At 49.0% G+C, this 15020-nt stretch overlaps 2 protein-coding genes across 21 annotated transcripts in view; one reads left to right on the top strand and one right to left on the bottom strand.

The window, feature by feature from the left end:
* Positions 1-8259: 8259 nt before the first annotated feature.
* On the bottom strand, positions 8260-11894 carry LOC116567105. Its single transcript, XM_032301987.1, has 2 exons — positions 11063-11894; positions 8260-8410 (listed from the first exon to the last, which is right to left on the bottom strand). Exons 1-2 carry the CDS (start codon positions 11726-11728, stop codon positions 8384-8386), a joined length of 693 nt encoding a protein of 230 aa, XP_032157878.1. The 5' UTR covers positions 11729-11894; the 3' UTR covers positions 8260-8383.
* Positions 11643-15020, top strand: part of EIF4G3 (eukaryotic translation initiation factor 4 gamma 3) — a 343509-nt gene continuing 340131 nt past the window's right edge. For 19 of the 20 annotated variants that reach the window (XM_032301966.1, XM_032301968.1, XM_032301972.1 and 16 more), the window contains exon 1: positions 11948-12280. In XM_032301966.1, coding sequence (XP_032157857.1) covers positions 12066-12280 — 215 coding nt within the window. In that variant the 5' untranslated portion in view covers positions 11948-12065. Of the gene's footprint in view, positions 11748-11947; positions 12281-15020 lie in introns of those variants that run through there. The other variant, XM_032301982.1, reaches the window with a different exon arrangement.

Consider the following 15020-nt stretch of genomic DNA (forward strand, 5'->3'; position numbering starts at 1 on the left):
TGGGTGATTGTGTGAAGTCCCTTGGTTTAGAGAGGGCTGGAAGCCTGCTAGGCGGGTATTAGAGACGTTTCACTGGGCCAGGCACAGTGGCAGTGCAGGGTGATCTCCGGAGATTTGGTGTAGGGGGTTCTGATAAGGCCCGGCATCAGCGAGGTCAAAGGTTGCCTTGCCTCCAGACCTAGCAGCCACTCCCGAACATGTTGGGTGGCTAGCCAGACCAGGGAGGAAGCAGCCATGATTAGGGTTCAGGTCCTAAGTGCAAGCAGTATTAGTCCTCAGAGCTCTATCGGAGTGTTACGGGGATTAAATGAGTTGATACATATGAAGAATTTTGCCCAGTGCCCGGCTTGCAGCAAATGCTCAGTGAAGGTTAGCTGTTGTTTTAACCATCAGACACGCTGATGGTTGGTTTCTGCTTGCTAGCTTACTGAATGCTCACCACAGCTCTTGGAAGTAGGAAATAATAGGTGAAAACAATTGTTATTATGGTTGGGAAAGCTGTGGCACCATGGGGTTATGGAATCTGCTCAAAGACACAGTTAAAAGTGAAGAGAGGAAAGAGCTCATATGCCTCAACAACAAAAAGACAAACCGGGAGGCGTGCCCGGGCAGCTCAGTCCCTTGAGCGTCTGACTCTTGATCTCAGGGTCGTGATTCCAACCCTGGCACTGGGCTCCACAGTGGGTGTGGAGCCCACTTAAAATCACACGCACACATACACAGGCAGGGAGACACCTGGCTGGCTCAGTGGGTAGAGTGCCAGACTCTTGGTCTCAGGGTTGTGAGTTCAAGTGCCACATTAAACAAGAAGCCAACTTGAAAAAAAAATTGAAAAAAATTTAAAAATGGGCAAAGCACTTGAGTAGACATTTCCATAAGGAAGGTTTTAAATGGCGGCGCCTGGGTGGCTCAGTTGGTTAAGCATTTGCCTACGGCTCAGGTCATGATCTCAGGGGCCTGGGATCAAGTCCCGTGTTGGGCTCCCTGCTCAGCGGGGAACCTGCTTATCCCTCTTTCTCTGCCCCTCCCCCTACTCATGCGCGCTCTCTCTCTGTCTCTGAAATAAATAAATAAAATATTTAAAAACTTTAATTTAATTTAAAGTTTTTAATTTAAAAAAACTTTAAAAACTAAATAAAATCTTTAAATCTTTAATTTAAGAATTACCATGTGATCCAGCAATTCCACTTCTGGGTATATACCCCAAAGTGTTGAAAGGAGTAACTAGAAAGGCTACTTGCATGCCTCTTCTCAAAGGTCCATTGATCCCTGTATGGACAAACAAAAGGTAGTATATTTATGTAATAGAATATTATCCAGCCTTAAGAAGGAGTTATGTGCTGATACATGCTGCAGGATGGATGAACCTAAGAAATGTTATACTCGGTGGAATGTGCCAGAACACAGAAGGACAAGTATTGTGTGATTCCATTGATTTTATTTTTATTTTATTTTATTTTTTAAAGATTTTATTTATTTACTTGACAGACAGAGATCACAAGGAGGCAGAGAGGCAGGCAGAGAGAGAGGGGGAAACAGGCTCCCCGATGACCAGAGAGCCCGATGTGGGGCTCAATCCCAGGACCCTGAGATCATGACCTGAGCCGAAGGCAGAGGCTTAACCCACTGAGCCACCCAGGCGCCCCTGTGTGATTCCATTTATATAAGGTACCTAGAGTAGTGAAATTCATGGAGATAAGAAGTAGATCATGGTTGCTAGGGGGGAAAAGACAGGGAGTTATTGTTTAATGAGTACAGGAATTTTGGTTTGGGATGTGGTGGAAGTTCCGAAGATGGACGGTGGTGGTGGTGATTGCTCAAAATGTGAATGACGCTTAAGGCCGCTTCACTGTACACTTAAAAATGGTTAAAGTGGGGGCGCCTGGGAGGTTCAGTCAGTTAAGCACCTGACTCTTGGTTTTGGCTCAGGTCGTAATCTTAGGGTTGTGGGATGGAGGCCTATGTTGGGCTCTGCACTGAGTGCAAAGTTGGGTTGAGTTTCTCTCTCACTCTCCCTCTGCCTCTCCCATGCTCTCACTCTAAAATAAGTCAATATATTTTTTTAAGATTTTATTTATTTATTTGACAGAGATCACAAGCAGGCAGAGAGAGAGGAAGGGAAGCAGGCTCTCTGCTGTGGGCAGCCCCTGATGCGGGCTGGATCCCAGGACCCTGAGATCATGACCTGAGCCGAAGGCAGAGGCTTTAACCCACTGAGCCATCCAGGCGCCCCTAAAATAAATCAATCTTTTAAAAAAAAGGTTAAAGTGTGAATTTTATGTTGTATCTAAGCACAATTAAAAAATAGTTGCAGGAAGAAGGAGGAGGGAAAAAAAAGTAGCAGACTTATAATTAGGACCGGGCTCTATCTGCATCCAGGGACCCCTGGGATGGCTCCCTGGATTTCCTTTCCTCTTTCTAGGAAAATGGTCCCCATTTTTGTTCAAAATTTACCAGCAAAGGGGCGCCTGGCTGACTCAGTTGATGGAATATGTGACTCTTTTAAAAAATTTTATTTATTTATTTGACAGAGAGAGATCACAAGTAGGCAGAGAGGCAGGCAGAGAAAGAAGAGGAAGCAGGCTCTCCGCTGAGCAGAAAGCCTGACCCCAGGACCCTAAGATCATGACCTGAGCAGAAGGCAGAGGCTTTAACCCACAGAGCCACCCAGGCCCCATGTGACTCTTGATCCCAGGGTTGTGGGTATAGAGATGAATCTCAGGCCCATGTTGGGTATAGAGATTACTTTAAAAAAAAAAAAAAATCTTAGGGGCACCTGGGTGGCTCAGTTCTCTAAGCCTCTGACTTCAGCTCAGGTCATGATCTCAGGGTCCTCGAATAGAGACCCGCGTTGGGCTCTCCGCTCAGAGGGAATGCCTGCTTGTTCTCTGCAATGCCCCCCACCCCCCATGCATGTGCCCACTTGCTCTTTCTCTCTCTCAAATAAATAAATAAAATCTTTAAAAAATAATCTTAAAAACCAACACCTAACCAGCCAAGGGAAAGATGTACGATGGTGATGATGGACACACCCAGATGTAGCAAATTCTATTTAATTCAAAGCATTAATTAATTTCAAAGCTGGGAATGGTACGCAGCTGGAAGGACAGTCCTAATTTCGCTCAAGTTAAGTCAAAGAATGGAAGTGCTGAGGAGTCAGAAAGTGGAAACTGCGCTCCGTCCTCTGCACTCTGCCCCCGTTCCCACAACCCGTGTTCGTCAGGCTGTGTCCAGGTGACAAACACGGAGTGCTCCGGGATTTCCAACACTAATTCTCAGACACCAGCTGAGGGTCCTACAGCTTCACTCGGTTTTGACACCATCTACCTGGAGATGGCATCAGATCCCACAGGGTGAGGGCTCAGTCCTATGGGACCCCCCTCCCCCCCACTCATCAGATGCTAGCTGGGAGGCCAGGTTGTCCCCTGTTCTTCCAACCTACTGGCTAGAGATCAGAGGTTCCCACAATCCCTTCCTTGGGTTTGATTAATTTGCTAGAGCGGCTTACAGAACTCAGAGAAACATCTTACTCACTAGAGTAAGTCTATTATGTTTATTATGCAGTTTATTATGAAAGGGTGTAACTCGGGGACAGCCAGCTGGAAGAGCCGCACAGGGCAAGGTGTGGGCAAGGGTCTGATCACCCATCCACTCTCCCTGCATCTCCACAAGCTCACCAGTCTAGGAGCTTCTGTGGACCCCATCCTTTGGGGTTCTTAACAGAGGCTTTCATTACCTAGGCATGACTGAATAAATCATGGGAACTCAACCTCCAGCTCACCTTCCCTTCTCAGAGGTCCTGGGTTGGGGCTGAAAATCCCAAGTCTCCATGAACAGGGTTGGTTCCCCTAACAACCAGCGCCCTCACCCCCTATCCTTAGGTGACCTAGGGGCTTTCCATAAGTCACCTCGTTAACATAACAAAAGATACCTTTATCATTCTAATCTCTTGGAAATTCCAAGGGTTTTAGAGCTCTCTGCCAAGAACCGAAGACCAAATATACATTTCTTATTAAAATCACAATATCACAAGTACATAATACACGTCTGGCTCTATTTTATAACCTAGAGATACACCAGTGAGCGGAACAGACTAAGTCCCTCCTCTTCTAGGGCTAACATTCTAACGGGGGAGAGGTGGACCATAAACTCATAAACATGGAAATGCCGCATGTCAGATGGTGATGGGTGTCTTGAAGCAAGTTCAAGCAGGCCAGGGTGTGCTAGGGATGGGGGTGGGTTGCTAATTTCTGTGGAACGTCTGGGAAGCCTTCTCTGATAAGGTGGCATCTGAGCAGAAACATGAAGGAAGAGGGGGAAGGTGCAGGGCAGAGATTCCAAGGTCGGGCAACAGGAAATGCAGAGGCCCTGAAGTGGGAGTGTGCTTGATGAAGGAACATCACATCACGAAGGCCAAGTGCACTAAACATGGAGAAGAGTAGGACAGAAGCTCAGAGAGGTCAAGGTGAGGATGGGAGGCAGAGTTCATGCAGAGCCTTGCAGGCCATTGAGTAGATTTTTGTTTTTATTTTTATTTTTTAAAAGATTTTATTTATCGGGGCGCCTGGGTGGCTCAGTGGTTTAAGCCGCTGCCTTCGGCTCAGGTCATGATCTCAGGGTCCTGGGATCGAGTCCCACATCGGGCTCTCTGCTCAGCAGGGAGCCTGCTTCCCTCTCTCTCTCTCTCTCTCTGCCTGCCTCTCCATCTACTGTCAAATAAATAAATAAAATTAAAAAAAAAAAAGATTTTATTTATTTATTTGACAGAGAGAGAGAGATCACAAGTAGGCAGAGAGACAGAGAGGGGAGGGGAAGCAGGCTCCCTGCTGAGCAGAGACTCGATCCCAGGACTCTGGGATCATGACCTGAGCTGAAGGCAGAGGCTTAACCCGCTGAGTCACCCAGGCGCCCAGATATTTGTTTTTACTCCAGATGGGAGGAGGAGACAGTAAAGTGCTCTGAGCAGAGAACTGACAGTATCTTCACTTTTTAATATAAATCATTATGGAGATTACTTAACTCGTAGGTCCAGGTAACCCTTCTCTCCTCCCCATGAGATACAGCCTCCTAGTCCTCTTGGGGGCCCAACATGGGGCCAGGCACGTAGTGTCATTTAGTAATAAATGCCAGTTCCATGAATCCAGAAGATCCCCCGCCCCAGAAGCATGCAGGCCAGGGGGCTGGGCAGCAGACTGCTTAACGGGAGGACAGCATCAGTGACAAACGCCTTGGCCTAGCAGTGAAGAGAGGTTGCAGCTTCCATCTCTGCTCAGCTGCTCCCTTGCTGGGTGACCTTGAAAAAATCCTCTGGGCTCTATTCCTAAAGCCAGAACACTGGGCAAGCTCGTCTTTAAGGTATTTTCTGTCCTGACTAGACTCTAGGATAATACTTAAAAAAAAAAAAAATCACGGAAAAGTACAAATCACACAAAAAACTAACCAACCGTTCCATGAGACTAGTTTTGCTCCTTCTTGTAGCCTAGTGAGGTCGCCCGCTCTGCAGCAGCAAGCGATGACCGCTTCCAGGAGAAGCAGAGCAAGGGAGAGCCACTGCCCACACTGTGGGCAAAGGGGCCGGACAACTCGGTGCCAGGAGAAGTGACAACGGCCGCAAAGAAGAAATGCTGCTCCCTGCCCCGGAGGGAACAGGAGAGGAATTCGGCTTCATCCCCAGGGCTTCTTAGTGCTTTCCATCTGGCTTATTATCCTCTGAGGCAGACCTCCCAGTCACTTTGCAAATAGCCCAGAGAAGTTAGGAAACTTGCTTAAGGTAGTACAGCCGGTCTGTAAGGTTAGGACCCAGATTTGTGTTGAAGTTAAAAACCTTGGCTGGGGGTGGGGGGGGGCACTTGGGTGGATCAGTGGGTTAAAGCCATTGCCTTCAGCTCGGGTCATGATCTCAGGGTCCTGGGATCGGCCCCTGCATTGGTCTCCCTGCTCACTGGGGAGACTGCTTCCCTTCCTCTCTTTCTGCCTGCCTCTCTGTGATCTCTGTCAAATAAATAAATAAAATCTTAAAAACAAACAAACAAACAAAAACCTCTGCAGGGAATCATGGCACCCTATCACTGGGCTCTGTGATGTATGGGAAGGGCCTGCCAATACAGCTCTTTCCTGAAGAGCCTTCATGGCTGATTATGAACACGTTTACCAAGGTGCACAAAATGGGCCAAACAGTTTCTTTGCTTTTCCCGTGGGGGCTCCTCTCCTTCCACCCCAGCCGCTTTGGATGGGTGCCCTCAAGTGTCTCTGTCCTCAGTCTTCAATCCTTTTCATTTATTTATTTATTTATTTATTAATGTTTTTACACCTTCTTAGCCTCCCATCTCTAGGTCTCAACTGATGATGGTCTAGATCTCACCAAGGTTTATGCCCAGCTCTACCCTTGGTGGATATTCAGATGTCGCTGAGCAGAGCCACAAATTATTACAAGTCCCCTCCCCGCGTGTCTACTAAAGATGGCTTCTGTTGGCATAACATGGCTTGTCTTTATGCTGAAAGGGCAGTCTTCTCCAGGAGGAAAATTGAAGGGGAAAGAGAACTCCAGCTTGCAACAGTATTTTCAAGTTTTTTTTTTTTTTTTAATTTATTTATTTGACAGAGATCACAAGTAGGCAGCGAGGCAGGCAGAGAGGCAGGGAAGCAGGCTCCCTGCTGAGCAGAGGCCCGATGCGGGGCTCAATTCCCAGGACCCTGGGATCATGACCCAAGCTGAAGGCAGAGGTTTCAACCCACTGAGCACCCAGGCACCCCCTATTTTCAAGTTTTCAATTAAGAAAGTAAGGGGTCGGGTGCCTGGGTGGTTCAGTGGTAAGTTAAAGCCTCTGCCTTTGGCTCAGGTCATGATCCCAGAGTCCTGGGATCAAGCCCCACATCAGACTCTCTACTTGGCAGGGAGCCTGCTTCCTCCTCTCTCTCTGCTTGCTTCTCTACCTATTTGTGATCTCTGTCTGTCAAATAAATAAATAAAATCTTAAAAAAAAAAAAAAAAAGGAAAGAAAGTAAGGGGTCCTGCCGAGCCCAATCTCCAGTTCACTCAGAGAAACAGAGCACCGATCCCACATGATAACAAATAAGGAAAACTCTATCACCCAGCCATGAGATAGATATATCATGTCTTCACTTGTCTGCTGGCTCTTTGAATGAGGATGGAGAGGTATATTTATTTGGTGGTGGGGGGGGGATGCAAGTCTGTGTTGGAGGCTCTGGCAATAGCAGAGGTCAAAGGTACAACACTCCTCTTGTGGGCTTTTGGTGCCTGCTCTGGGATACTCTGGTTCTTCTCTTTCTCTGTGTAGTATGAGGCCCAGCTGGGGGCTCTGGGGTCCCCAGGACTCCAGGGTTGCATAAAATCCTCTGACAATTCACAATTATCCTATCCTTCAGCAAGTTTCACGTCCTATTTATTGAGTGCTAAATATTTGGGATGTTTTATTTTATTTTTTTAAAAAGGTTTTATTTATTTATTTGACAGAGAGAGAGAGAGAGAGAGTACAAGCAGAGGGGGTAGCAGGCAGAGGAAGAGGAAAAAGCAGGATATCCACTGAGCAGGAGGAACCCGATGCGGGACTCCATACCAGGATCCGGGGATCATGACCTGAGCTGAAGGCAGCCGCTTAATGGACTGAGCCACTCAGGTGTCCCATTTGGGATACTTTAAATGTGTAAGTAATGTATCTGACAATTATTATGCCAGGGTATGGGATAAGTTCTTTACATTTGCTCTCTTTTTTTTTTCATTCTTTTTTCCCCTTTTATTAGAGAGAGAGAGAGAGAGAGCTAGCTCAAGCAGGGGGAGAGGCAGGCAGAGGGAGAAGCAGGCTCCCAGCTGAGCAAGAAGCCCAATGCAGGACTCAGTCCCAGGACCCTGGGATCATGACCTGAACCGAAGGCACACGCTTAACTGACTGAGCTACCTAAGCTTCCCTTGTTGTCTTTTAAAAATTATTATTAAAATTTTTTTAAAGGATTATATTTATTTATTTGAGAGAGAGCACGCGAGCGCCAGCAGGGGGCGGGGGCAGAAGGAATGGGACCAGCCGACTCCCTGGTGAGCGTGGGGCTGATGTGGGGCTTGACGTGGGCTTCCATCCCAGCACCCTGAGATCATGACCTGAGCTGAAATAAAGAGTCAGGCACTTCACCAACTGAGCCATCCAGATGCCTTTGTATTTGTTGTCTTATTTCTCATGCTAGGGGGCAGAATCGATTTGACAGATGAGAAAACCAAGGCTTAGAGAGGCTAAGTGATGTCTTCAAGCTCATCGAGCTAATACAAGGCAGGGCTGAGAATCAAACTCAAGCTTGGTAAGTTGATTCCAATGGCTCATAGAGGTGTCCTGAGACAGCTAAGCCTTGGGAGCCTGGAGGCAGGGTGCCTCGTTCAGCCTGGGCAGTGAGAAAAACATGCCTGGAAGAGGTGAGGACTGAGCTAAGTCAATGCGCTGAGCAGGGAGAGGGTGCCTAGGGGTTGTTGGTAGTAGGAGCAGTCTGCTGAAAGGCCCCTGGGGGAGAAGCAAAATGGCTTTGTTTGCAGGAGACTTAAGGTGGCTGCTGCTCTAGATGTGAGGGGCAGGACGGAAACAGAGCCCAGGTGGTTAAGGATCTCCAATTCAGACCAGGTCCTGAAGATGGTGTGGGGGAGGGAGACGGAACTTGGAGGGTGAGGCAAGTTCACTGAACTACCTCTGCCTTTTTTTTTTTTTTAATATTTTATTTATTTATTTTGACACAGTGATAGAAAGATCACAAGTAGGCAGAAAGGCAGAGAGGCAGGGGGTGGGGGGAGCAGGCCCTCTGCTGCGCAGAGAGCCCGATGAGGGGCCTTGATCCCAGGATCCTGAGATCATGACCTGAACTGAAGGCAGAGGCTTAACCCACTGTGCCACCCAGGTGCCCCCAGTTCTGCTTTTTGATGGTACCTCTGGCCACGATTGGGGAGGTTGCTGTGTTGAAGGAAATGTGGCAAATCAGATTTGGAGTCAGATGCCTTGGTGCTGTATACCAGCCCTTCCACTTAAAAGTTATACAGGTTGAGGGGCGCCTGGGTGGCTCAGTTGGTTAAGCATCTGACTACCCATCTCAGCTCGGGTCTTGATCCCAGGGTCGCAAGTTCAAGTGCTGCGTTGGATCGTGGAGCCTACTAAAATTTTTTTTACACAGGTTGCTTCCTTACATCTTTGAGCCTCTGTTTCTTCATTTGTAGATAGGATAAAATAACACGTTGTATAGTTGTTGAGGGGTGTAAGAGTTAATCTAAGTGAAACGTTTAGCAGAGTTGTATCCCGGCACATTGTAGGTGTTTAATGAATACTAGGGGCTCTGTGAGAGGGGTGTTGAGCAGGGTCATGCTTTTGGATGAAAGAGCATTCTATCTCTTTGACTTTGCTCTCTGTAAGCCTCCCCTCATTTTGCCTGGGGGCAGAATCTTATCAGGGACTTTTAGATTATTTTGCCCAAGGTCTTTCCGTTTTAAGAGAGATAATGTTCACAAAGTGCTTAGCAAAGATCAGGCACACAGTAATCACCTGATGCTTGTAGCTATTATTAAGTTAGAAAATGAAACTGGCTTAGAAAAGAATAGCAATTAAGCAATTATCAGTCTGTTATCACTCCAGTGTAAATGAGAAGCCAAATTCTTTCCTGGGAACGGGTTTTGACTGGGATAAGGAAGTCTGAGATCTCAGAACACCAGGAAGGAGAATCTGGGGGAACTGAACCATTTGGGGATTTCTCCTGGAGCCAGTCGTGCCTGGAGAAGAGCAGAAGATCCAACCCTGTCGTCAGTTATAACAAACCCAAATAGTTTAGGGCTCCAGAGTATGAAGTAACTCCTGTCTTCCAGTCTGGAGATGGGGGATGAGACGTCTGGCTCTCAGGGACTGTCAAGAATTAAGCAGCTGGGGCACCTGGGTGGCTCAGTGGGTTAAAGCCTCTGCCTTCAGCTCAGGTCATGATCCCAGGGTCCTGGGATCGAGCCCCGCATCGGGCTCTCTGCTCAGCAGAGAGCCTGCTTCCTCCTCTCTCTCTGCCTGCCTCTCCACGTACTTGTAATCTCTGCCTGTCAAATAAATAAATGAAATCTTAAAAAAAAAAAAAAGAATTAAGCAGCCGCTATGCATAGAGCTTTATGTGAATTAAAAAAAAAAAAAAAAAAAGGCAGGCAATGTGAAGCAATATAGCAGGAGTCATAACCAAATTCGAGTTTTGACTCTTGTCAACTACATTCTCTATGTGACTTTGGGAAAGTCTCCTGTCTGCTTTGAGCCTCAATTTTCTCAGCGCTTCCGTTGTGTGATGGTATTGCGCCTTCCCGAGCCTCAGTTTCTTTCTTTTTTTTTTTTTTTTAAAAGATTTTATTTATTATTTATTTGACAGAGAGAAATCACAAGTAGATGGAGAGGCAGGCAGAGAGAGAGAGAGGGAAGCAGGCTCCCCGCCGAGCAGAGAGCCCGATGCGGGACTCGATCCCAGGACCCTGAGATCATGACCTGAGCCGAAGGCAGCGGCTTAATCCACTGAGCCACTCAGGCGCCCCCGAGCCTCAGTTTCATCTGTTAAATGGGTACTTCCTATTTCGCAGGACTGTGTGAGATCATGCGTATTAAGTGCTCTGTGCCCAGTAACCGGTCCTACCGGGATCGCTCCGGTGGATCCCTGCGATTCCTTTCCAATCAATCACCTGCGCCAGCACAGGGCCCCTGCGTGGGGTGGGATGTTCGGGGAAGGGCTGGGTGGTCTCGGTCAGCCCAGTGCGGAGCAAAGGGCAAATGTTACCCCGGCATATAGGACCCTGGGGAGCTGCTGGGCAAGGGGCGCTCCACTCATGGGGCGGGCCTTGGACAAATCCGTCCACAGGACCCCTGAGTCTAGGCGGCTGGCACAGGAGGAGGGTCGCATCAGATCCCCAGACAACTTGGGAGTCGCAAAGTTCCTCCAGATGGAGGTGGGATTCGGCTCCAGGCTTGGCCCTTCCCCCTCCCGGCTGGGTGACCTTGGGCCAGTCACTTTTCCTCTGCGGGCTTCAGGGTGCTCTGGGAGTGAGGCTCCTCATTCCACTCACCTCTCCGAGTGTAGGAGGGCGAAGTGTCGACACAATGGACGAGAACTGCCTTAGGGGCCGGCGAGTGCTATTTATTATGCTAATAGATGCACGCAGCGGGTTTCTTTCCAGCGGTTTCACTCTGGTTAAGCGGTTCCTTCCACTGTAACCGAGGTTTCTCGCCTCACCGCCTCCCGCCCCTGCGGGCAGGGCTCTGCGGACCGCAAGCTCCAGGGCCGTTGCCATTGTTCTTGGAGGCTGGGCGGCAGGGGAGGGCTCTGGCGGACCAGACGTCGCCTTTGGTCTCTGCCTCCACCCAGCACCCCCGCTGCAGCGAGCCTGGGAAGCCCCCCTCGCCGATCTTTCCCGAGGAGGCGAGTCAGCCCCAGAGCTCTCCCGAACGGCGGCCGAAGACGCCCCCCGAGCGTCTCCGAAGAATCCCGACCGCTCGCAGTCTCCGGAAAGAGCCGAAGGCGCTTCCCACTCTCGGCCTCCCGAGCCGCTCCGAAAAGCCCCGAAGTTTTCCGAGCGGCCGTCCTGCCGGACTGCTGGAGGCGGCCGCAGCGCCATGTTGGATGCTCTGCTCGTTGAGTGAAGAAAATCCGCCGGCATCGCCTGAGCCCCGCTACCGAGAAGGGCGCCGCTTCCCCCGGGGAGGGGGATAAAGACCCCCCGCCGCCGGCCCATGAGGATATTGCCGTGAAAGGTCCGGTCTCTCCGCCTCCTGCCCCCGCCGGGTCCGGCCCCCCCCCTGGGGTCGCGTTGTCACGGAGACCGGCAGCCGGTGGTGCTGGCCCGCGGGGCGGCTGCTGCTGCCGGCGGCGGCGGCGGCGGCGGCGGCGGCGGCGGCGGGCGTGTGTGACCGGCCCCGGCCCCCTCCTCCTCCTCCTCCCAGCCTCCCCCCGGCCCCCCGCTCCCGCCGCCTCCCCGGGTCTGCCCCTATCCCGCCCCCCCCGCTGCCCCCGGCCCCTGCACCCCGGCGCGCCCGGTCCCGCTCTGGGGGGGTTGGTGGCTTCGCTTTGCCATGAGTTTACCGCAGAAACCGGCTCTGAAATCAGGCTCAGCGGCTGCAGCAGGAACCGGACCCGGCACCGGAGCGGCGGCGGCGGCGGCAGCAGCGGTACCGCCTCCTCACCCGGCGGCAGCAGCAGCAGCGGCAGCGGCGGCGGCGGCGGCGGCGGCGGCAGCGGCCCCTCCTCACCCGAACATCAGGGCCCTCCAGACCCAGGCGCCCCAACAGTATCCTTTTCACCTTCCTGTCGGCCCTTAGGCACCTCGCCGCAGCCCGGGGGAGGGGGGCCGTGGCTCCCCGGGGAGCCTCCTGCCGGCCGCCACAGCCCAGCCGGGGAAGGGGCTGCTGTTCGAGCCCCCGCGGCCGGCTTGGCCGGAGCTTTCGGGGTGCTCAGGCGGCAGCAGCCCTGCGGGGGACCCCGGGACCCTCTGCAGTTACTGTGAAAACTAGCTCCGCTCGGCCCGGCCTCTGCAGCCCTTCCCTTTTAGAGCTGGGGGACCCTTCCCCCTCTCCTCGCCTCCCCCCGCCTCCCCCCGCCCCCCTTTATTAGGCCGAATTTGCTGGTGCCTGGGACCAGCCCTGCAGGGAAGGCTTTTTTCTGATTGTTGTGAGGACTACACCCTCCTCCTCCTCCTCCTCCTCTTCTTCCTCTCCCTTCTCCCCCTGCAGTGGGGCCTGGTGGGCTTCCCTAATTGTTATTATTAGTACATAATAAACTTTATTGGTAAATTTCCTGTTTGAAACTAAGCTCAGTTCGTTTCTGAGGTAAGTCGGATTTTAACTCTACGGTGAAAATGTGCAGAAAGCACCCCCTCTGGCTGATGTTTAGCGATGGGGGGAGTTGTGATGTGGTTTGTGGTGGAACGCGGTCTGTGGAGGAAATGTTACACCGAACGCTTCCCTGTCTTTGACCTTTTTAAAGGAAGAGGAAGTTAACTGACATTACCCATCACCCCCGAAAGTCTCACTTCTTGGAAGGCTTGTGTTATGATGGATATTTTTAAAGGCTTTAATTTCCTCTTCTTAGGCCCGATGACTAGAAGGGATCAGGGTTTCTGGAGGAGAGCCTGGTTTTGAATGTATCTAATTTCATGTTATTTGCTCGATTGTACAGCTTTGTTTGAAAAGACTTGATGACGAGGTATTTTAGTCAGAAACTAGCCGGTGAAGGTAAAACGTTGAATTCATTAATTCCACGGAGATTTAGAAAGGTATTACGGACCTGAGAATAAGATTTCATCATGCATCTTCCCCCCCCCCCCCCCCGTTGTATTTGTGTAAATCAATAAATAACCATTGGATGTTAGATGTGTTGTGTTTTTGTATTTGTGTCATTTTGTGTTTGACTTCCAGGGAGAGTAGGGTGTGTGAGTAAATAACTGCCATGAAGTCCACAGACGATTTCACAGTCTGTAGTTTGATTCCTGTCTGTATCGATTACTTTGAGAAGGGAAAGGTATCTCCCTTCTAGAGTCATTTCAGGTCATCCTTTTTGGTTTCTCTCAAGTGTCCTTTTCTCTGTTCTTTAAATATTGTTATTCAATCCAGGCGGTGTGGCGCAGAGTAAAGATAAATTCCATTCCAGTGTGATGTGTGTACTGATTTCATAATGTTTTTATCCTGCATGATTCTGTTCAATTAAGAATTTTTCGCAGATGAGAATGCTTAGTGATACCTTAGTGTTGCTCATGGAAAATCTGGTTGGTTTTGATCAGTATCCGTAGTTGTTTTACTTTGGGGGGAAGAAGGTTTGGCCGATTAGCCTACTTCAAGGTGGAGTTCAGTGCTGGATCTCTTAAACATATCTTCGCTGAATGCTTTGTGAGTTTGAATTCCTTTCTAATGTGTCTTTTTTTTTTTTGGTCTTGATTGCCCATACTTGGTTAGGGCTATAAATTTATGTACTGTGCCACCAAGTAAATTTTTCATTACTTGTATTTTGGAGCTATTTTCACAGTTAAGCATTGAAAGGAAGCCCATCGTGTGTGTTCTTGACGTAAAAAGTGGTAAGTGAGGACCAGTGCTTGGTGAATTTGGTGACTTTATTTGTACACAAAGAGCTGTGACTGAAGTGTTTCAAGTGTGCTTTTTCTCAATGCATTTCACAAAAAAAGGACTTAGAAAAGCTCTGAGTTGGTTGCGACACAAGTAGTTACTGGTACTACAACAGTTGTTAAAGGGCATAAATTTAAGGTGTAATTTCCAGTGGAGATGATTCTTAGGTATACCTGTTTTAGAAATATGGGATAGTTGGTTTTTATGTGGCTTTAAATTTTTATTTTGTCTCATGTCATAGAAGAAATTAAAAGTCTTGATGTATTTCACAATTCAGTGCTTTACTCACTGAAAGGTTTTGATTAGTAAAATCTAAAAGTTTGTATAGTAAATGAGGTACAGGTTACAGATTTCATTAGAACATACTAATAATGAAATATTATCAGTGGTAATGGGGAATTGGTTAAAATGGATTGAAAAGGCAATTCTGCTTTTCTATCTTGAGGGAGTATGGGAATTTGCATTTGTTTGATCAAAGTGGTCATCATGTGGTAAGTTGATAGACACGAAGCTTTGAGACTGGACTGCAAGGCTGGAGTTGCTTTTTCTATGGCTTGGTTAAATCTCCAGTTCCTCAAAATATGTCAGTGCAGTTGTGTTTGAATTGCATTAATAAGTTCATATAGTATTTTAAATTTATGAAAATGCTGAAAGGAGATTCACTTGATAGAGTCCTTCATTTGTACTCAGTTTTCAAGTGACAAATCAGAAATGAAGGGAAATGTTGGCAATAATGAATTGGAATATCAACTGGCACCGCCTCTAGGCATCATTATTCCACGGCAGGCCCATAAAGCCATTTAGACAGAGGACTTCGACCGTAGAGAGGCAGGGATTGAGGCCTGGCAAGGAATGATGGAGGGTGGCAGGGATGGTGGGGGATGAAAGAGGATAAACCCTGCTGTGAAAAGT

This window comes from Mustela erminea, chromosome 10 (assembly GCF_009829155.1).
Source record: "Mustela erminea isolate mMusErm1 chromosome 10, mMusErm1.Pri, whole genome shotgun sequence".
Taxonomy (NCBI): Eukaryota; Metazoa; Chordata; class Mammalia; order Carnivora; family Mustelidae; genus Mustela; species Mustela erminea.